Source organism: Myxine glutinosa, chromosome 8 (genome assembly GCF_964187855.1).
Source record: "Myxine glutinosa chromosome 8, kmMyxGlut1.1, whole genome shotgun sequence".
Taxonomy (NCBI): Eukaryota; Metazoa; Chordata; class Myxini; order Myxiniformes; family Myxinidae; genus Myxine; species Myxine glutinosa.
In genome coordinates, this window is record NC_136268.1 from 26,119,714 (window position 1) to 26,143,430 (window position 23,717).

Genomic DNA, 23,717 nt, shown 5'->3' on the forward strand with positions numbered 1-23,717 from the left:
GCCACCTGTAGGAATATTTGGGGGACAGAGCACAAACAGAGCTGGGGGAGCTAGGCCGGAGAGGAGTCGGTGGAAGACAGAAAGTCCACCAACCTGTCTGTGGTGAGTGAGTGAAAGGCCCTCAGAGTTAGCTTCATCGTGGGAGATTCCAATGATTCTGAAAGCTTTGGTTTCAACAGCGTGAAGCCAAGCTAGGTTTGAGGCAGGGGCACCAGCCCAGAGGAAAAAGCAGTATTTCATTGAGCTGCGGATGAAAGCCCTGTATGTGGTGAGGAGCTCAGGTGTGCCAAGGGAGGACTTCGCACGACGGAGGATGCCCAGTCGGCGACTGGCTTTGGAGGCCAGCTTGGAAATGTGGTTTTCCCAGGAAAGATCATGGCAGATAGTGAGACCCAAAAGCTTGAGTGACAGAACTTCTTGGAGATAATTGTTGAGAAAGTAGATGGGAGGGTTGTCCAGTTGGTCTTTTCAGAGAGACATAGTAAGAGTGTGAGATTTGTCAGGATTGAAAGACATGTTCCACTTGTTTGACGAGTGATTTTGTCCACGTCTGCAGAGAGTGAGGAGGCTGCAGACTGCCGATCTGAGGGATGATGTCTGGAGCGGCAGAGAGTGGAGTCATCAGCAAAGAGATATAGAGGATTTTCCAGAGAGTCGGAGAGATCATTGATGAAGACCAGAAAAAGCACAGGGCACAGAACACTGCCTTGGGGGAACTCCAGCCTGAACAGGACTGGTCGTTGACTACGTCGTTGACTTTGACCAGAGAGGAAGTCCGCAAGCCATGCGTGGAGATTTCCATGGATACCATAAGAGGAGAGTTTGTTGAGCAGAGCGGGGTGCCAGACCGTATCGAAGGCACGTGATATGTCGAGGGAGACAGCTCTGATTTCCTGTTTGGCATTGAGGACCTCCATCCATTGTTGAGACAGCAGAAGTAGCATGTCCAGAGTAGAATGACCTGGTCTGAAACCAAGTTGATGATCAGAGATCAAGCCATTGGAGAAGAGGAAGGATTTGATATCCGAAGCAATGATGGATTCCATGATTTTGCTGATAATTGAGAGCAGCCTGATTGGTCTGTAGTTGCAAGAATCTGTTTTTGCACCTTTTTGTGTAAAGCGGTGATGTTGGCTGATTTCTAAGCTAATGGCAGATGACCTTGAGCAAAAAAGAGGGCGAAGAGAACAGAGAGAGGGTGTGAAAGAGCGGCAGAGCAGGATTTTAGGACCCGTGGGCTGATGCCATCTGGTCCAGTTGCAGAATCAAGAATCAGGGTTTGACAGAAACTTCTCCACCTTGTCAGGAGGAAAGGACACAGAGTCCAGGAGCAGCTGGGTACGACTGGGTACGGTGGGTACAGAGAGGGATGGGTTTGGAACACAAGATTTTGAGGCAAACACAGAGTTGAGGCATTCAGCTTTTTCACGTGCGGGGTCAGCTGTGTAGCCGTTTGAGGTAAGGGAGGGGATGGAGGGGGAACAAACACCAGAAACAGATTTGACAAGATGCCACCAGGATTTGGAAGAGGGGGACAGGTTTGAGAGTTCACTCTTGAGAGTTGAGAGATCTTGTTTCCTGGCTCTCCTGAGGGTAGACACACACTTGTTCCTGGCTTTGTGAAAGGAAATGAGATTGCCTTCCGTTGGATTTGACTTCCAGGAGGCGAAGGCAAGTTGTTTCAGGGCAACTGCGTCACCACAATATTCCGTGTACCATGGATGGGAGGAAGGGTATGACAAATGAAAACGAGATGGGATAAATCTGTGCACGAGAGAGAGAGAGAGAGAGAGCAGTTGCATTTAATTTAACAAAAAATTTAAGAAATCAATTTAATAGGGGTGGGAGGGGTAGCGATGTGTTCTCACTGCGGGACAAGTGCTGGGAGAACATAATTGCTTGCTGAAGACACATGAAGTGATTCAAGGTCCACATGATGCTAATGGCCAATTAACGCCTGTCTGTTCTGATGTATAACAAAATCCGGTGAACTAAAGTGCTGGTCGTCGCTTCAAGCAATCCCGTCACCTTGCTTCCTGCAGCAAATGCTGCTCGGTGGATGAGGTGAGGATGATAACAGAAGGTGAACAAGTCATGTGTGTTGTAGCGAAGGTTGTGGCGAGTGGAGTGGTGAGGCTCTCGGGTGGCAATGAACGGCGTGTATAATGGCTTACTGTCATGGAATTTAATGTGTGCGTAAGAAACAAGTGTAACTAAAAATCTGTATTAATAAAAGGTCATTGTGATGTTCTTATGTGCCATGTACAAAAGGAAAGATTACGGGAATAAAGGAAAGGCCGTTGGGTTCTGGCGCGCGATTTGAACCAGCTTTTGGCGCAATATGCAAATGAGTGCCCGCGTTACACAGCACGCACCACGAAGCTTGTCCAGACTATAAATAATTTATAATTACCGCTAAGAAAAAGGAGGAAAAGGGGGAAAAACCTCTCTACCCTTCACCAACGCATTATTTCACATATTAACCCACTACACAAGGGGAAGGAGCTATTCTAAAATTATGCAATGGAAATAACTACACTGAGGAACCTGTATGTGGGTTGCACTTACCTTTGGGGCCCTTTCACAGAACCGTAACACGTGCTTTGGACAGACGAGTCAAAGTTTGTTATTTGGATGGAATCAGACAGTATGAGAGATGATGAAAAACTTATAAAGAGCCTTGCATGAAACCAACAATTAAGCATGGAGAATGTTCAATTCAAGTTTTGGGGTGCAAATCCTCAAGTGGTAGTATTGTAAAATCGTCTTCAAGTACGATAAAAATGAGAGAATTCATAGAACATCTTACCTCATGCAATCTTGTGAAAAAGGAACATGGGAAGGGTCTTTCTTGTCTACAAGATTTCCGCATGGTTGTTGTTGCTGTTGTTGTTCTTGGTGGGGACGATTTTGGAAATGTGCACCCATTGGTCAGACAGCTGCAGGACCCCACCCACATTTATCGCTCGACTCCACCCACCGTAGCACTGAGACAAAATATAGCCGCCATCTTGGTTTTCTGGTGAGCTTTAAGACATCAGTCCTGTAGGCCTCTGCTGATTATACACTGCTCGGGTTTGTTGCATCACATTTCCATTGGCTTTGTTTTGGTCGAGTGTTACGCACAATGAAGGACACCGAAAAATCTAATCGATGTCGAATAAAAATTATTAGTAAGGTTTCATCAAGCCCATCAGCACACACGTGACGTGCCTCTCTGAAAGAGTAGCGGTACATAATTTTTGAGCGGCCCTTATTGGAGTTAAACAATCCGTGACCGTGTGACGAATCGGCTCATTCTGATATAACCTTGGGGAGGGTGACATGGATAAGAGGTGTTGAGTTAATATTTTAATAGCACATTAAATGTGTTTCCCAATCGGCTCATTAACGGATTTTGTCGCATGTTATGATCACACTGCGGTCATTCTAGTTAAATCTTGCTTTGTGTTTCCGAACACAATCTATATATCCAAGCACGCTTCTGAGTACGAGCCACAATTTTGTCTGAATCTTTATATTCTCCCAAAGGGAGAGCGCCAGCGGCAAATTTGATTGGTCGAGATGGCATAAATTGTACTGCTGAACTAACCATTTTGGGAAGTGTAGGCAAAGCGATTTGTGTTCGACGGTGTTCAAGTATACAATTCAATTTAAATTAATAAAGGCTTTAAAAACTGTAAAAAAATAACTTTTTTCAGACATTTAGTACCCTTGATGCAGCGTCTTTTACACCACCGTATTTAACACTTTACATTAGTTCTTCGTGCCTGTTGTTTGTGTGCTTTATGGCGTCCTTAAAAACGACGTTTTCTGTTGGGAATGATTTTCAATTTTGTTCAACTGCTAGACATGCAGACAGACGAAAACAATTACCTTACTCCTCTCTGTGCATGCGCATTCGGGGTGAGATTTCGTACAATTTGCCAAATTCAGAACTGCTAAACTGCAGGTTCGTGTTCCGATTTGTGTTCTACAGTGTTTGCAATATAACATTCAATTGAGATTAAGTTGTTTGTCAATCATGGACTGACGTCTGCTCTGTTAATCAGACAGACAGACAGAACCAATATTGCTTAACCGCGCTTTGCGCTGTGCTCATGGGAGGTACTTACACCTGTTGCAAAATAGTGCATTAATAACATATCATTAAAATGAAGGCTATTTTAATACTTCAAATGCTTTTATGGGATAATGGAAGTAATATTTTCATCAAGTTGAATTTTAGTTCATCCAAATTTAGAATTCAGGAAATAGATCGAGTGGGAGTTAATACCCCACTTGGCAGAATTTTGGCAACTTTTCTTTGGCACAAAACGAGCACCGATAAAGGCCTGTGTTCTGTCTGCATGTGGGTCTGGGACTGACAACGTGCTTTCCGTTCTGAAGTCAGCGTTCATAGAAAGATAATGCCCCAATTTGGGTTATTTATGCTGTAGGCTTTGGAGGGTGCCAGGTTTGTTCTGGCACGACTAACATGTTTCCTGAATAAATTGTGCTTTTTGTGCTAAATGTGCTAAATGTAAATTTGTGCTAAAATGTAAATGTAAATGTGCCAAATTGTGCTAAATAAATGATTTGATGCTCAGATTTGGAACCACAGCAATGTAACACCACAGAAAAGTCGTTGTTGGCAGAGTCAATATCTCTCCTGTTTTAGTGGACATTCGAGGGTTTCATGATTATATCCAATGTTTTTACGATCTTCTTCTTCATCCATATGCATCGTTGGCTGAGGGTGCGGCTATGACGCTGATGCAATGCCCTCTCCTGGTTGGGGCAGGAATATGGAATATGTTCATGGTGTCGGCGACAGCTAGCCTACTCTTTGCGTTGGACATTGTCGGATCTTTAATGTCCACCAATGAATGCTGGCAGCGAGATGATCCTTAACGTCCATCCGATGGACTGCACACACATTGATGAATCACCCTGCCTGTGAAACACCAGGATGACAGTTTATAGCTGGGTCGGGATTCTAAAAGCCGAGATTCGGAACAGATTCGGTCAGGTCAAATCAAACCTGCAAATATATGCAGGGAGTCAAGAAAAGGCCATTTGGACCATCTTAACCATATTTCAGCCACATCCCATTTAAATGTGCATACAATATTGATTTCCTTTTTCTATCCGAACATTTAGTCTATCCTAACAAAACACGGACATGTCATTTCATTTAGTGATGGAATATATAGGTGAATATAGCTCTTAGAATACCAAAAATATGGGGTATTCTCTGTCCACAAACTTGCAGATGGGGCAACCAGCATATTTCAGGTGCAGTGCCTCCTGCACCAGAACAGTGGTTTGACTCTAATCCCACAACAACAGTGCTCTAACCCAGAAAGAGTTAATTTGTAAGATATCCTAAATCACCAAGCTCGTCGTGCCTCTGATAGAGACCGATAAAAAACCTCGCATGAGACCTACTTATGAGCCTCATGGAGTGGTACAGTAACACTGTACAGAGATACTAGGTTACAAATACTTGTGGTCGAAAATGAGTAATTTGGGCTGCTGTATGCTTGCAGCGCACCCTGCTACGTTGAGTAAGGAAGACGTGGGCCGATGGCTGCGCTGGGCTGAGGACGAGCTGTCCCTGTCTTCCATTGATACATCCAAGTTTGAGATGAATGGGAAAGGCCTCTGTCTCCTGACCAAGGATGACTTTCGCACGCGCTGTCCTGAATATGGTGAGTGTGCCATACATTTATCAATGATAATGGGACTTCTTATCGGTTATGGTGAGCATACCTAGTTGTCGATCAACAGCACAATTGTTCCCAACAACAACAACAAAATCGACGGAGCTTTTAATGTTTTGTATATACAGTAATATTGTGGCTTCATCAGCAGGGTAGAGGTACAAATAGAGGGAGACTTGGAGAAATAAGGGATGTGGCGAAGTACGAGGTCAAAGTGAGGATGCAGGGGAAGAACAAGGTGGACACAGCTGCACTCCGAATCACAGAAGTGGAAGGAAAAACTGGAAACATGAAAAGAGGTGTGATTGAGAGGGGTTAATGCGGTGTAGAAAAGATCATGGTTGTGGATGAGGGATGACCTGAGATGGTGGTGAATAGTTATCTTGAAACACTGGAGGGAAGAAAGAGACTTTGGAAGTTAGTTCCACAAGTGGGGAAAAATGCAGAATGAATGAGTAGAGGTGAGCAGTGAGTCTAGATTTTGGGGGTTTCACGAGAAGGTGGTGGCGGGCAGCCCTGCAGAAACCTGGAGGAGCAGATGGGGGCAGGGCCTGGAAAAGGCGGAGGGTCCAAGACCAGAAAGGAGGTGGGAGAAGACAGATAGACCACCGACGTGCCTGCGATGTGAAAGTGATAGTCCGAGACTCGGCTTCATCGCGGGAGATACCAATGATTTTGAAGGCCTTGGTTTCTACGGCATCAAGCTGAGTGACATGTGTGATGCAGGGGTGCCAGCCCAGACAAGAGAGCAGTATTCCATCAAGCTGTGGGTAAAGGCCTTTCCTTGCAAAAATGTTCCGTGAATATTCTACAGAACTCGATTGTTCTAAAATACACAACAGTACAAATTCTACAGAATTCTACATAACATTTTTTCTAGGGTGTCGGGAGATAAAAGTTCAGGTGTGCAATTTGCACAATGCAGGATACCCAGTCAGCAACTAGCATTCAGGGCCAACTTGCATATGTGGTTTGCCCAAGAAAGATCATGGCCGATAGTGAGGCCCAAACGTTTCAGTGAGTGAACTTCTTCAAGAGTTTTGTTACGACAGTAGATGGGAGGGTTCCCTCAACGGTCATTTTGGAAAGATCGAGTGAGAGTATGAGATTTCGCAGGATTGAAAGACATATTCCAAGTGTTTGACCAGCTCACAATTCCATCAAGGTCTGGAGAGAGGGAAGAGGCTACAGCCTGCCGAGATGAAGGATGGGGGATGTTATAGCGGAGGGTGGAGTGATCAGCAAATAGATAAAAGGGAGTTTCCGGAGAGTCAGAGAGATTGTTCATTAAGATTAGGAATAGGATGGGGGCCTAGAACACCTCCTAGGGGTACTCCAGCCTTGACAGGGAGAGGAGAAGAAAGGATTCCATTGGGAACCACACGTTGACTACGGGAGTGGAGGAAATCAGTATTCCGAGCATGGAGTTGGTGTTTGCTTCCATGGGCAGACAGTTTGGAGAGCAAGGCGGGATGCCAGACTATGGAATGCTCGAAATATATCTCGAGGGACAGTCGTGATCTCATGTCTGATATTGAGGGCCTCCATCCATTGTTGCGAGAGCAGAAGCAGCATGTCCAGGGCAGAGTGACCTGGTCTGATTCCGAAGTGATGGTCTGAGTTAAGGCCATTAGGGCAAAGGAAGGATTTTATGTAGACTGTAATGATGGATTCCTTGACGTTGCTGATGATGGGACGTCAGCTTATAGGTATGTCGTTAGGGCGATCGGTGTTTGTACCTTTTTATGTAATGCAGAGATGTTAGCTGATTTCCAAGCACATGGAAGATGACCAAGCAAATAGGATAAGGTGAACAGAGCAAAAGGAGGAAGTGCGAGAGCAGCAGAGCAAGTGTTCAGGACACGTGTGTGGATGCCATCTGAGGCAGTTGCAGAATGAGAGTCGAGTGTTGCCAGAAACTTCTCCACCTTCTCAGATGCAAAAGACAGAGTCCAGGTGCAGTTGGGTACGACTGGGTAGAGTGGGTACTGAGAGCGAGATGAGTGAACTGAGAGCGAGGTGAGTAGAGTGGGTACCATGACACACAGGGGTCGGGGATACAAGATTTGGAAACACAAAATTGAGGCATTTGGCCTTCTCATGATCTGAGTCTGCAGTGGTGCCATTTGAAGTGAGGGGCGGGATTGAAGGGGGTAAGGGGAATACTCTAGAGACAGACTTATCAAGGTGGCACCTGGTTTTTGAGGAAGGAGACAAGTTTGAAAGTTAATTATTGAGGTTGGCTTTATATTTTCTGGCTCTCTTGAGAGTCGACACACTTGTTGTGAGTATTGTGACGTCATCTGAGGTTCCTTTCGGGTGGATACATTTCAAAGGATTGCCCTCATATATTTAAAGGATGTTTGGTTACTGCGCGCTGGCTTATACATATTTTTCTTCACTTCACAAACGTTTGAATAACTTCCTAGTCCTGGTTTGTTTCAATATCGGTCTGCTCTCTCAACACACCATTTTGAACATTAAGAAGACCTATTGTAGCTTTCTTTTTTAAATGTTGCCTCCACCACAAAATGAGCATACGAGATACTGGATCATCAAGTGATGTTGCTTATGCTGGCTCGCTTCGAGTCCGCATGGAGTTTCACTGGACGTGACATACAACGGGTGTGTGTACCGGTGCTGGTTTACAGGAGACGTGCTCTACGAGCTGCTGCAGAGGGTTTTGAACAAATCAAAACGTGACCCATGGCCTTTATATCATCAACTTATGCTTCCTTTGTCTTCACCCTCGGCACAGCCAGGTCAGTTCACATTACTTGTTTGTTTGGGGATGGTGGATTCAAACGTTGTGTTTACTCATCCACCGGTGGACATCTTTGGGGGCGTGGCCACTCCATGGCCTCGGAGATTTTCAGCGTGACAGAGTCCGACAGCAAAGGTTCCGGGTTAATCCACCTCTCCTGGTTTCTGATTGGAAGAATGTTAAACCCGCCCAGACGGCCTGCATTTCGTTTAATGCATTAGAGACGGTGCAATTGCCACTCACATCCATGTTTGAAAGATCAAAGATCAAAGATATATTCTTATTCTTTACTTGTTTTTTTATACACATGATCATGGCTCATAGAAGAGCTGGAGCAGAATGGAAGGGAACAAAATGGGAAGTGGGGAAACTCCAGCATTATGATATAAATGCAGAGTAGAAGTGAGAGTTAGCCTGAGATGGAGAGGAAAGGGAGAAGGACACATGGGGGTGAATAAAGCTGCACATAAACTGAATGAAGCATCGACGAGAGAAAGGGGGGCAGCGGGGATGTAACAGAAAAGGAATAAACCAATCCAAGAGTGAAAAAAGGAAAGGGAAGGAAAGGGGAGGAGGAAAAATCACAAGAAACTGGAAAAGGGGAATGCTTTGGAAATGTGGTCTTTTGGGGGTAAAAGACATCAGCCCCCATAACACACAGGTTGTGTGTGTGTGTGTGTGTGTGTGTGTGTGTGTGTGTGTGTGTGTGTGTGTGTGTGTGTGTGTGTGTGTGTGTGTGTGTGTGTGTGTGTGTGTGTGTGTGTGTTGACAGATTATCTGAGGTAGTGGTGAATAGCTGTCTTGAATCCCTGGATGGATACGAATGGGACTGACCAGACTGGGGAAGTTAGTTCCATAGACGAGAGAAAAGAGGAACAAATGAATGTAGGTGAGCAGTGAGCCTGGATTTTGGGAGTTTAAGAAGGAGAGGGTTACTGGCGGATCGTGTGCACCCTACAGAAACCTGGGAGGGACTGAGCCAAGAGAGGGAAGAGGGTGCAAGACCCTCAGGTCAGGTCGAATACAGGTCAGGTCAGGTATGGGAGCATACGCCGGAGTAGCGCGCCAACTTTCTGCTGTTACTCCAGGGGCCTTTGTCTGCCCATTCTCCAGACATGTTACATGTGTATACAGCTGCAACTGACTCACAGACTAGACAGAAAACAAATCGCATCAGAGTCTCTCTCAACACATGCTCATTGGACACAAAGAGCGACAGCTAAGGATTCTCCGAAAATACCTGGTACCGAAGGAGTAAAGCCTTTATCTCGGATCCTCCAAGTCTCACACTCGTGGAGCAAGACTGGAAGCACCAATGACATAGACTCGGACTTCCATCCTCCTGCATAGGTACTGACAATGCCACACCCCATGATATAGTGAATTAATGACTCCCCAGGCCCGACCCAGAGGTCTATCGACGTCTGGCTCACAACATGTGGAGACTGTCTGTGACCTCAACCTCAACATCCTGCCAAGGTAAGTGGATCTCCCTGTGACCTCAACATCCTCGCCATGGACAGGTACAGACAAGATAGCAGCATCCAAGATGTCATTGAAAGCCTGGATCTTAGTTTTGACCCAGGAGGCCCATAATCCCAGTGGCTCATATTCCTCATTCAGCACCATGAGGGCCTCCAGAAGGATATCCAGAGTCTCCACAAAGGTGACTGCATCATCTGCGAAATTAAGGTCAGAGATCTTGACATTCCCAAGCGATGCACCGCAGTTATATCTCTCCGACATCCTCCCCAGAATCCAGTCCATACAAGCGCTGAAACGTGTGTGGGCCAGTTCACATCCCTGACAAACTCCCGTAACAACAGTAAATAAGTCAGAGATTGATGACCACATCTTACAGCACTCTCAGTCCCAGAGTATAGTTTAGAAATCAGATTGATCAGTTTTGGTGGTATCCCACGAAGACCGGTAAACCTCAGAGGGAATCCCAATTCAGTGAATTGGACACTTTGCGGAGATCAACATAGGCTGCGAGCAGCCCACTGCTGAAACTTGCGTTCGATCAGTGAGAACCTTATATTAAGAGCAAGGATACGGTCAATCATTGACCTCATTGGTGTAAAGCGAAACTGCTTTGAGTGCTGATGCTCAAGCAGATAGTGGCGAACCCTATGGAGAATTATCCGAGCAAAGACCTTGTCCGGCTCTGAGGGACACCGGGGAGGCAGAGAGGAGGTGGGAAGTGGAGGAAAGCGGAGGGGAGGCGGGACGCTGGGGAGGCAGAGAGGGGCGGGACGTTGAGAGGGCAAGACGTATGGGGACGTGGGACGCAGGGGGGTGGAGAGGGGGCAGGATGCCGGGGTAGAGAGGAGGCGGGACGCCGGGGAGGCAGAGACGAGGCGGGACGCCAGGGAGGCAGAGACGAGGCGGGACGCCAGGGAGGCAGAGAGGCGGTGGGACGCCAGGGAGGCAGAGAAGAGGTGGGACGCCAGGGAGGCAGAGAGGAGGCGGGACGCCAGGGAGGCAGAGAGGAGGCGGGACGCCAGGGAGGCAGAGAGGAGGCGGGACGCCAGGGAGGCAGAGAGGAGGCGGGACGCCAGGGAGGCAGAGAGGAGGCGGGACGCCAGGGAGGCAGAGAGGAGGCGGGACGCCAGGGAGGCAGAGACGAGGCGGGACGCCAGGGAGGCAGAGAGGCGGTGGGACGCCAGGGAGGCAGAGAAGAGGTGGGACGCCAGGGAGGCAGAGAGGAGGCGGGACGCCAGGGAGGCAGAGAGGAGGCGGGACGCCAGGGAGGCAGAGAGGAGGCGGGACGCCAGGGAGGCAGAGAGGAGGCGGGACGCCAGGGAGGCAGAGAGGAGGCGGGACGCCAGGGAGGCAGAGAGGAGGCGGAACGCCAGGGAGGCAGAGAGGAGGCGGGACGCCAGGGAGGCAGAGAGGAGGCGGGACGCCAGGGAGGCAGAGAGGGGGCGGGACGCCAGGGAGGCAGAGAGGGGGCGGGACGCCAGGGAGGCAGAGAGGAGGCGGGACGCCAGGGAGGCAGAGAGGGGGTGGGATGCTGGATAGAGAAGAGAGGGCAGAAGTCTGGGGAAGAGGAGAGGGAGATGGAAAGCAAGGAATGGCATGTGGTGGATGGATGCATGTTTGAGGGATGCTGAGTAGTGGTGTTGGGGGAGTCTGGAGTGAGTGTAGGGGAACCTGGGTGTGAAGATGACGTGGGGGTGGGGGGGAGGGTGGAGTGAGTGTAGGGGAACCTGGGGGTGTGAAGTTGACATGGGGGGTGGATGTGGGGGTGGGGATGGGGGGGGGGGTGTGGAGTGAGTGTAGGGGAACCTGGGGGTGTGAAGTTGACATGGGGAGGTAGATGTCGGGGTAATTATGTGATGGAGTTTGTCACTGTAGCCCCACACAGTTCAAAAACTGTTGGATTTAAGGATTCCAAAGTCAGAGCGATGAAGACAGACATCAGGATTGATATGGCAACGAGGATTAAAGGCATGAAGAAAGACAGTGCGATATGGACACGATGGTGGACGAAGCACGGGTGTACGAGTCATCCAAAATGGGAGAATGGAAAGCAGACTGGGAGAAAGGTATTTGGAAGCAAGTATGTGAGAAGATTGAACATTAAAAAAATTATGTTTAAAAAGTTTTAAATTGATGGAGAGAGTGTGGAGGAAAAAGAGGAGGAATACGTTTTTAAAATATTGAAGGAGCTGGGGCTCCCACGTCGATCGGAAGAATGGACGCGACAAAAAGCTGGAATTCATCCGAGTTGCTTTAATCAAACCAAACACTCAGGCACTCTGAAAAGCCCGTTTATCGGGCAGCAATATATATACATATTATCCCGGAGCGTTTGCCCAGGAAAGGCGAGAGGGGGCGTGGCCCAGCGTCCTGGCTGCGGCCTGGCAAGTTGAGGGCGAGCCTGCCCGGGCGTCCTGGACGAGCCCGGCATGGTGATCGCTCCGCGTCCTTGATAGGTGCAAGGCGATTGTGAAAACCCAGCGGTAGCCGCTACACACGTCCCCCCAGAATCGACTTGCACCGGCAGGGTCAATTTGAGGGGGGTCCTGATGACCCGGCCGAAGCGACCCCTGGCGGGTCGTGGGAGGGGGTCCGGTGTGGTGGTGGGCGGTCGAGTGGGGGGCACCGTGGACGGGGGGCGGCCTCGCCGTGGCGGAAGGGCCACCCGTGGTGGGTGGTCGACGTCCACGTGCGCCGGCTTGAGGTGGTCCACCGCAATCCGGTCCGACCTGCCGCCGATGTCGATGACGAACGACTTGTCGTCCCGTCGCAGCACCCGGAAGGGCCCGTCGTATGGCGGCCGGAGTGGCCCCGGATGTGCGTCGTGACGCACAAAAACATACTCCGCTGTGCGAAGTGCTGGGGGGACGTAGGACTGGGGGTCACCATGGTGGGATGTTGGCACGGGGGCAAACCGTCGGGCGGCCTCCTGGAGGTCCGAGCGCTGGTGAGCTGCGGACCAGGGACTGGTAGCGTCGGGCACGAATTCGCCCGGGACGCGTAGCGCCTGGCCATAGACAAGCTCGGCGGTGGATGCCTGGAGGTCCTCCTTGGGGGCCGTGCGGAGGCCCAAAAGGACCCACGGCAGCCGGTCGGCCCAACCGCCGTCTTGAAGGCCGGCCATGAGCGCGGCCTTCATGGAGCGGTGGAATCGCTCGCACAACCCGTTTGCTTGGGGGTGGTAGGCCGTAGTACGGTGGAGCTTGACCCCCAGGTTGCGGGCGACCGCGCCCCACAGCTCGGAGGTGAACTGTGGTCCGCGGTCTGACGAGATGTCCGCCGGTGCGCCGAAGCGGGCGACCCAGGTGGCGATGAAAGCCTGCGCCACGTCGGCGGTGGTGGTGGAGACGAGGGGAACGGCCTCCGGCCACCTGGTGGTCCTGTCCACCATGGTGAGCAGGTGTGTGAACCCCCGTGACGGGGGGAGGGGGCCCAGCAGATCCACGTTGACGTGGTCGAAACGTCGTTCGGGCACGGTGAAAGGTGCCAGCGGGGCCTGGGTGTGTCGGTGGACCTTGGCCCGTTGGCAGGCCGTGCAGGTGCTGGTCCAATCGCGGACGTCCCGACGAAGGCCGTGCCAGACGAATCGCGCCGACACCAGCTTCTGGGAAGCTTTCCGGCCCGGGTGGGAAAGGCCGTGGAGGGAGGCGAAGATGTGGCGTTGCCAGGTGACGGGCACGATGGGGCGAGGCTGGCCTTGGGAGACGTCGCAGAGCAGGACAGTGTCCGCGAAGGGGATGTCGGCCAGGCGGAGGCCCGTGTCCGCCGCCCGGAGGGCTTGCACCGTGGTGTCGGTGGTTTGGTCCGCCGCCATAAGCGCAAAGTCCACGCCCAGGTGGACCGCGTTCGCGCTGGCCCGGGAAAGACAGTCGGCCACGGCGTTGTTTTTGCCGGCGACGTGCCGGATGTCCGTGGTAAACTCCGACACGGCGGAGAGGTGGCGCTGTTGGCGGGCCGACCACGGCTCCGTGACCTTGGCCATGGCGTAAACCAACGGCTTGTGGTCGACGAACGCCGTGAAAGGTCGGCCCTCCAGGAGGTGGCGGAAATGGCGGACGGCCAGGTGTAGACCGAGGAGCTCCCGGTCAAACGTGCTGTATTTGAGCTCGTTCGGCCGGAGCTGCCGGCTGAAAAAAGCGAGTGGCTGCCAAACCCCGTTCACCCATTGCTCATGTACGGCGCCCACCGCGTAGTCGGAGGCATCCGTGGTGAGGGCGATGGGAGCGTTGAGCACCGGGTGAGCTAGCAGTGTTGCGTCGGCGAGGGCCCGCTTTGAGCTTTGGAAGGCGGCATCCATTGCTGCGGACCAGGCGATGTCGTGCTTGGCCGGCGTGCCCCGGAGGGCTTCGTAGAGGGGCCGCATGAGTTGAGCAGCGCGGGGCACGAAGCGGTGATAAAAATTCACCATTCCCAGGAATTCCTGCAGGGCCTTTATGATGCGGGGACGCGGGAACGTGGTGATGGCCTCGACCTTGGTTGGCAGCGGCACGGCCCCGTTCTTGGTGATGTGGTGGCCCAAAAAATCAACGGCCGTCGTGCCGAAGTGGCATTTGGCCGGGTTGACGATGAGGCCGTGCTCGCTGAGGCGCCCGAACAGTGTTCGGAGATGGAGGAGGTGCTCGGCCCGGGACGTGCTGGCGACGAGGATGTCGTCCAGGTAAACGAAAAGGAACGGCAGGTCACGCAGCACGTCGTACATAAAGCGCTGGAACGCCTGAGCCGCGTTCTTGAGACCAAACGGCATCCGCAAGAATTCGAATAAGCCGAACGGCGTGATGACTGCCGTTTTAGGGACGTCGGCCGCCCTGACAGGTACCTGGTGATATCCCCGTATGAGATCAATTTTCGAAAAAATGACCCGTCCCGCCAGACGGGCGGAGAAGTCTTGGATATGCGGGATCGGGTACCTGTCGGGGGTGGTAGCGTCATTGAGACGGCGGTAGTCGCCACACGGGCGCCATCCACCCCCCGGCTTTGGCACGATGTGCAGTGGCGAGGCCCACGCGCTATCGGAGCGCCGCACGATGCCGAGGTGTTCCAACGCGTCAAATTCGGCCTTCGCCCCGGCGAGCTTGGCTGGGTCGAGGCGGCGGGCCCTGGCGTAGACCGGCGGGCCCGTGGTTGGTATGTGGTGCTCGATCCCATGCCGTACTGCGACGGCCGAAAACGTCGGCCGCGTGAGGGCCGGGAACTCCGTGAGCAGGCGAGCAAACTCGTTCGCCGCCGGGACGGCGCATGCCAGCTCGGTCGGCGCGGAGCTGCTCAATGTGCATACCAGGGAGCTGAAGGTTTCGGCGTTGATTAAACGACGCCGTTGGACGTCCACCAGCAGTCCGTGTGCGCAGAGGAAGTCGGCGCCTAGCAGAGCCATGGGCACGTTTGCGGTTACAAACGTCCAAGCAAAGCGTTGGCCGCCGAAGCAGAGGGTGACGTTGCGCGGGCCGAAGGTGCGGATGGTCGATCCGTTGGCCGCAACCAAGGAGGGGCCGCAAACCGCGGATTGCCTGTCCTGGTCAGAGGTGGGTATGACGCTCAGTTGGGCGCCGGTGTCGCACAGGAAGCGCCGTCCGGACGCTTTATCCATGATGAACAGTAAGTTGCCCGTGTGGCCGGCGCTCATGGCTGGTAATGAACGCCGGCCCGGCCGTTTACCGGCCTGCCGAAGGTGCACGGGGGTCGGCATGTCCGGGCCTTCTGTCCGAACCTGGCATGATAGTAACACCACGCTTGGTCAGGTGGAGGCCCCGGTCGTCGTGCTGGAGGTGGTCGGCTCGGTGTAGCGGCCGCCAATTGCGTCGGCAGTTCGGTCGTCGACCGTGCCGGGTGCTCGGGCGCCATGGGTGTTGCGTCGGACGGCGGTGGGTCCCATGTCGCCGCTGCGATGCGCTGTCCTGCGGCGGAGATCTTGTCGGCTTCTCTGGCAAGGGCCCGGGGATCTGTGATCGTCGTGCTTGCCAGGGCGAGGCGTACCGGGTTAGGCAGCTGACGGAGGAACAGCTCCCGGAACAGGAATGCCGGAGAGTGCTCGCCGAGCAGTGAAAGCATGTAGTCCATTCGCTCGGAAGGGCGCGTGTCGCCGAGCTCGGGCAGGTCGAGCAGGCGCCGTGCGCGTTCCGCCGATGGGAGGACGAAAGCGTCGAGGAGAAGCTTCTTAATCACGCCGTATTTGTCAGCGGCTGGCGGGCTCTCGAGGAGGCTCAGGGCGCGGGCCGCGGTGGCCGAACCGAGCGCTGCTACCACATGGTGGAAGCGGGTGTCGTCGGCCGTGATGCCTCGCAGGGCGAACAGGGAATCCGCCTGTGCGAACCAAACCGCCGCGTGAGCCTCCCAGAAGGTAGGCAGTTTAAGGGCGACTGCCGTGTCCATGTCGGTAGGTCACCAATGAAGGAGCTGGGGCTCCCACGTCGATCGGAAGAATGGACGCGACAAAAAGCTGGAATTCATCCGAGTTGCTTTAATCAAACCAAACACTCAGGCACTCTGAAAAGCCCGTTTATCGGGCAGCAATATATATACATATTATCCCGGAGCGTTTGCCCAGGAAAGGCGAGAGGGGGCGTGGCCCAGCGTCCTGGCTGCGGCCTGGCAAGTTGAGGACGAGCCCGGCATGGTGATCGCTCCGCGTCCTTGATAGGTGCAAGGCGATTGTGAAAACCCAGCGGTAGCCGCTACAATATATTTATTTATTAAACAGAAGGTATAAGGAGGGAATTAAAGCAAGATGCAAAAGTGGTGAATAATCGGACAGAGGGGATGGAGACACTGAGTGTGTATGGGAAAGAGTTGAAAAACAAAATCATGATGGGAAAAAGATGGTGTTACTAATACTTCCTCTCAGATTGTGATGCAATCTGCACTTGATGTTTATCCACACAAATAAGGATGTATTCCTCACAACTCATACTCATACCATGTGGCATCGGTGCACTTGAAATAAGTTGTTGCACAACGTTGAGGATGTGATTCCAAACGTTAGTACTCCACATTAAGTTATTAAATGCACTTTGGACTTGGAGATCCCCATGATGTTTCAAACCAGACACGAACAACCTATTACATCCCACAGTATTCAGTCATTCATTTCGTATACAGCCTGTGGATGCTATTTGCGCTATTGCTGGGAGTGTGGGCATGGCTGTGCCGCTGATGCAGTGCCCCCTGTAGGTTAGAACAGGAATTTGTAATTTGTTCAGGGTGCCGGTGATAGATCGCCTACTATTCGCGAAGGACACCATGTGATCCGACCTCCGAGCACACACATTTATGAATCGCCCAACCTGTGGAACACCGTGATGACAGTTTATAGCTGGGTCGATATTTTAACCTAGGCTAGACAGCTTGGAGACAAATTGAATGTGCGTACATCTCGGCCATCCGACCAGCCCATCCCAAGCATTAAATAAATTCCGCACTACATGCCACCGAGATAAAATATGGGCAATTTTGTCCCAGTGCATTGCCTGTTTGCTATTGGGGATGTGGACACCTTAAACCTATTACTTTTCTAGCTGTGGTTAAATAACAACCTCGTGAAAGCTTTCAAACCATGCACAAAGGTAGCTCGACTGTACCAAGGAAGTAACAGGAACTTATCATTAAGTGGATGTTTCCTCATTAAAGTAATTTCCTCTTATTTCGCTGTGCTGTAGCACAACCCAGCAGGAATAGATGGAAACCTATTATTTATTGACAAAGTTTTACTGTAATTGAAAGTGGAACTGCAGACAGAGGAAAGAAGCTTGTGATACAACAACAACAACATGCATTTTAAAGGCCATTTTCCCTGCTAGAGCGGGGGTTAGCCTTGCGGTCCCCATGACAATCTTCTCCATTTTGCCCTATTTTCTGCATCTCTCCTTGTTAACCCCCTTGCCCGCATTTCTTCTTCCACCATCTTTAGCCAAGTCTTTCTCGGTCTTCCCCGTCTTCTACTTCCTTCTACATTCATTTCCATCACTCTTCTCAACCAGTCACTTTCATCCTTCCTCAACACATGACCAAACCATCTCAACCTGTTCCTCTTCACAGCATCAATCACAGGCTCTATTCCCATCATCTTTCGCAATTCATCATTTGTCTTCCTCTCTCTCAACGATACTCCGCACATCCGTCGAACCATTCGCATTTCCACCCTTTCCAACCTTCGTTGCTGCTCTACGTTCATTACCCATGTCTCGCTCCCATAAATCATAACACTTCTCACACATGCAGCATACACCTTTCCCTTCAGCTTCAACGACACTCCCCTCATCATCAGCACGCCACTCAATTCCCGAAACTTCTTCCATGCACATCTCACTCGAGCAACCGTTGCCGAGTCTGATCCACCTTCTCCATTCAGCATGTCTCCGAGGTAGCAAAATGTTTTCACACCTTCCAGCTTCACACCGTCTCCAAGATCCAACTCAACATTTCCTCCATCTGCAGCTCCCTCTGTGCACACCTTACATTTGAATGTAGCTGCCACACTGGTTAATGACCCTCTCAGACCACTACATTTTTGATGAACCCACTCAGCACACATTGTACACTGAATGGAGTTCACTCCGACACCCTTCCTACACACAGCACAGGGCCACTTCCCAGTTCTTTCCACCTCACCACATGCTTTACCACTTGCCATCACCTTCATCTTTCCGATATTCACCTTCAGACCTTTTGTCTCCATACATTCCTTCCATGTGTTCATCTTTTCCTTCAGTCCATCCATACTTTCCACAATCAACACCAGATCATCTGCATACAACAACTCCCACGGTAAACCCTCCTTTACGTTCTGAGCCAGCACCTCCATCACAGCTACAAATAGTAGTGGACTTAGTACCGACCCCTGATGCACTCCCACCTTCACCTCAAACTCACCACTGTTCCCGTCCTTCGTCCTTACAGCTGTGCGCGCTCTTTTGTACATTGCCATCACTACTCTGATCAACCATTCCTCCACTCCTAACTTCCTCAATGCCCATGTCAATACTTTGCGTGGAACCCGATCGAATGCTTTCTCCAGATCAACAAACCCAAGAAACAACTTCTTCCTCTTCTCCATGTACTTCTCCTGCAACTGCCTCACAATGAAAAGCGCGTCTGTCGTTCCTCTTCCTGGCATGAATCCAAACTGCATTTCGTCGATCTTCACTTTCTTCCTTATCCTCCTCTCCAACACCCTTTCCAATACCTTCATTCCATGCTCCAATAACTTTATCGCTCGGTACGAGCCACACTCCAGAGGGTCACCTTTCCCCTTGTATAGAGGGACGAGGGTACTCAGTTCCCAATCCACTGGAATGCGGCCTTCTTTCACCACCAGATTACAGATCTCTGTCATTCTCTTCACACCCCAACTTCCTGCTGCCTTCAACATATCTCCCACAACTCCCGTCGGCCCTCCCGCTTTTCTACCCTTCATTGCTTTTATCGCTTGTGTTAGTGTTGGGCTAGCGGCTAGGGTGCCGGCTTAGGATCCTAGGATCCTGGGTTCGAATCCCGGTCGATCGCTGAATTAACACCAGGGGGGTTGACTCAGCCTGTCATCCTTCCGAGGTCGGCAAATTGAGTACCAGTTCACTGGTAATTCCCTGCTTGTCGTTAAAGGCGGCAAAAAGGGTTGGCGTCAGGAAGGGCATCCGGCCGTAAAACATTGCTTCAAAAAGGGGACCGAAAAACAACAACAACCACGGTTCCCGAAAAAGGCCAACCCCCGCATTGCGGGGAAAAATGGCCTCTAAAGGTGTTTTTTTAATTTTTTTTTATTGCTTTTATCGCTTCCTCAACTTCCTTCTCAGTTATCTTCTCTGCTGGTCCTAAAACTGGGTTACTCTCTATGTTGCCATCCCATTCATTCTCTGTATTCAACAGCATTTCCATATATCTTTTCCATCTTCCTTTAATTCCATCTGGGTCGACAACGATTTGTCCCACTTCATCCTTCAAGCAACTCACCCCCATCACATCACACCTCACTTTCGCTATCTGCTTTGCAATCCTGAATACTGCTTTCTGACCCTCTTCCGAATCCAAGCGTTCTCCGAACATTTTCCTACATGCCTCCTGTGCCTTTGCTACCTCTTTCTTTGCAGCCTTCCTGGCTGCCTTATAACTTTCATGCTCTGCTGTTTCTGCTCCCGTACCCTTCGCCTTCTGCCACTCCTTGAACTTATTCCTCTTCTCGTCAATCCTCTTTCCAACTTCATCATCCCACCACCATGTTTCCGAGTGCCTCGGTGGTCCTTTTGTCCATCCACATACCTCACCAACGGCTCCCAACAGACTAGCTTTCATTGACATCCAACCACTTTCAAGCTCAACCACATCATCCTCGACCCTACTCAGCCTCTCTTTTAATGCCTCCCTTACTGTCACCTCTTTCAACCTCCACACCTTCATTCTCGGTTGGTACTTGACCCGCCGAGCTCTCCTCGCACCTTTCACCCTTACGTCGCAGACAACCAAGTGGTGCTGTGAAACAGCCTCCTCCCCCGGGATCACCTTTGTGTCCCAGAGGTGCCCCCTATCTCGCCTACGCACCATCAGGTAGTCAACGGTTGTCGTCGACCCACCTGACGTGTATGTAACAAGCTTATTATCCTCTTTCTGGAACTGAGTATTACAAATCAACAAATCAGCTCCATCAGCAAACTCCAAAATCCTTTCACCTTCTCCATTTCTTACACCATATCCGTAACCCCCATGAACTCCGTCAAAACCATCCATACTCCTTCCCACATGTCCATTTAGGTCTCCTCCTACCACAACAACTTCCTCATCTTTCACGTTTTCCATCAGCTTCTCTATCGCACACCAGAACTTGTCCTTCTCTTCATCGCTTCGACCAACCTGCGGAGCATATCCCGAGATGACGTTCACCAAGAGCTTTCCAATCATCATTTTCACCATCATCAACCTATCACTCACTCTAGTCACACTCACCACACTGTCTACAAACTCCTCAGAAAACAGGACACCAACACCATTCACACCCTCCAGGCACCCTTGCCACACAAACTTGTATTTCTGTCCCTGCCTACCCTTCACCATTCTCACACCACTTCCCTTCCATCTCATCTCTTGCACACAACATATGTCCACTCTTCTTCTGACCAATACTTCCACCACTTCTCCTGATCTCATGAAATAATGGTGTGATAAACACCATTATTGGTGCAGGGCTTACAAGGTAGCCTAAAGGTATATGCGGATTGGCCACTGAGCTGTCTAGCCTGGGTTTGAATGTCGACCAAGCTATAAACTGTCACCCTGGGGTTTCGCATATGGGGGGAGACATCAATGTGTGTGCTGCTCAGGCATTCGACAGCCTGACATCCTGCTTTGCTTGTTAACCTCAGGATACATGGCTCAAAAGCATTATATTGGGCAGTTGGGTCCATTGGACCCAAGCCATGCATTCTCGGGTTAAAGGAGAACTTAAATGCTCAGACCACCGCAATGCAAATCTATCCCTTGATATCCTACAACATAGACTAATAAACAACATAGACAACTAATCCCGGTGTGTACCCCGGTTTAGAATAGGTACACCATATCCCTGCGCATCGTAAAAGGCGACCAAGGGTTGGCGTCAGGAAGGGCATCCGGCCATAAAAACATTGCCTCAAAACAGGGAACCATGATTGTCATGGGGCCCGCAAGGCTAACCCCCACTCTAGCGGGGAAAATGGCCTTAAAACGATCATTCATTCATTTATATAGACATGATGTGTCATTTTCTGATTTATAAAGTAGGTAATTTTGCGATGAAAAGTCGAAATCATAGTCTTCTTCACGGCCGTGATGTCAGACTCAGAAGTCGACCGCCATATCCGTACAGGCTACGGGTTGCATTGCAGTATGATCTAACTCAAACGGTGAATAATTTTCGATTTTACACAAATATGCCAGGTTGATACATCCTTGGTGGTTGTAGTAATACAAAACGAGATGGTTTCCTGCTGCACCAATGGCTGAAAGACCCTAATTTTGCCAGAAATTGGACGACGTTTGTCCAAAATACCCAAGTGTGGATCGGCCCTACAAAATGTTCATTTTTGCGCTTGGAACATTTTACAGAGCATTGATATGAAACAACAGAGATGGCTATAGATATCGTGGTTATCTGCCATGATTGAGAGAGGATGCCATCCACATGACTAAGCAAAAGAAACAGCCATCACTCGAAACTTTAAGACCATCTCTACCCAGCTACCAGCACATGTGCATGTACAATTTGAGCAGTTAATGAAACACCTGTGATGGCCTGCCCCTCCCCAGCCCATCCCACCCCCCACCCCAGCTTCCCTCCTAGCACCACTCCCCCCTCCACTGGGGCAGGACATGGACACGACCACAACTACAAATGGCGTCACGGGAAAGTATGATACGGGGCTGTCCTGTAACATACAGGACGCGGGTCAACCTGCGACTGTGGGACAAAGCATCCGTCACGCATTGTGTCGGTGGTGTCCGAGTGTGCCTGGGTGGTGTCCCAATGCCCCTGAGTGTTGTCCGTGCTGTCTTGCCATGTCTGTGCCGTATCATATTTATTTTGGAGTAATATAACTGATTTGTTAATTAATGAAAAATCCCTTATAAACTGACAATTGAAAGGAAAAACAAAACCTACCAATCTGTCGTGAACATTCGACCGGCGTTTTCATCTTCACTAACACCTCCATTGTCGTCACCATGTTCATCTGAATCGCTCACATAAGGCTCAAAACGATACAGCTCCATAATTCCCCCGAAAGCATTATACATCACCAATTGTCTCCAATAATTTCTTCAAAATCCCACTGATCAGTTTACACATACTGCGAATCTTCAGAATTGCTAATGACGGTGGTGTAGCGGTTACCGCTGGATGCACACAATCGCCTTGCACCGGCCAGAACACGGCCAGACGCGCCTCTCCCGGACATGCCCGGACTCACTGTTCCCGGGCACGCCCGAACCTCCCGGGCACGCCCGGTCTCGTCTTTCCCGGGCATGCCCGCTCTCGCCTTTCCAGGGCTCGCCCAGAGCGTCCGGGCATGCCCGCTATCGCCTTTCCAGGGCTCGCCCAGAGCGTCCGGGCATGCCCGCTATCGCCTTTCCAGGGCTCGCCCAGAGCGTCCGGGCATGCCCGCTATCGCCTTTCCAGTGCTCGTCCAGAGCGCCCGGGCACGCCCAGCCTCGACTTGCCAGGCCGCAGCCAAACACGCCCGGGCAGGTCCAGACTCGCCTTTCCAAGGCTCGCCCTTGATACCCAGGCATGCCCGGTATAGCTTTTGCCAGGCAAACTTCCCAACATAAATGTGTATATATATTGCTGCCCGATAAACGGGCTTTTCAGAGTACCCGAGTGTGATACATTTATTAAACCTACTCGGACGAATTTCCATCTTTGGTCGCGTCAATTCTTTCAACTCGCGTTGGAGCCCAGCTCCTTCATTGGTGACCTACCGACATGGATACGGCAGTGACGCTTAAACTGCCTACCTTCTGGGAGGCTCACGCGGTTGTTTGGTTCGCTCAGGCGGACTCTCAGTTCGCCCTGCGAGGCATCACCGCGGACGACACCCGCTTCCACCATGTTGTGGCGGCGCTCGGTTCCGCCACCGCGGCCCGCGCCTTGAGCCTTCTCCAGCACCCGCCGGCTGCTGACAAATACGACGCGCTGAAGACACTCCTCCTCGACGCTTTCGCCCTCTCACCGGCAGCACGCGCACGGCGCCTGCTTGACCTGCCCGAGCTCGGCGACACGCGCCCGTCCGAGCGCATGGACTATATGC

At 51.1% G+C, this 23,717-nt stretch overlaps 2 protein-coding genes across 2 annotated transcripts in view; both read left to right on the forward strand.

Annotated features, from left to right (window-relative positions):
- LOC137432315 (serine/threonine-protein kinase 38) overlaps positions 1 to 23,717 on the forward strand; it is a 444,663-nt gene that overhangs the window by 215,083 nt on the left and 205,863 nt on the right. The gene's annotated exons all lie outside the window — the stretch shown is intronic.
- Positions 1 to 23,717, forward strand: part of LOC137432322 (transcription factor ETV6) — an 86,328-nt gene that overhangs the window by 23,143 nt on the left and 39,468 nt on the right. Inside the window, exons 3-4 of the mRNA XM_068124153.2 lie at positions 5,532 to 5,693; positions 8,357 to 8,467. Of these exons, the coding sequence (XP_067980254.2) occupies positions 5,532 to 5,693; positions 8,357 to 8,467 (273 nt within the window). The remainder of the gene's footprint in view (positions 1 to 5,531; positions 5,694 to 8,356; positions 8,468 to 23,717) is intronic.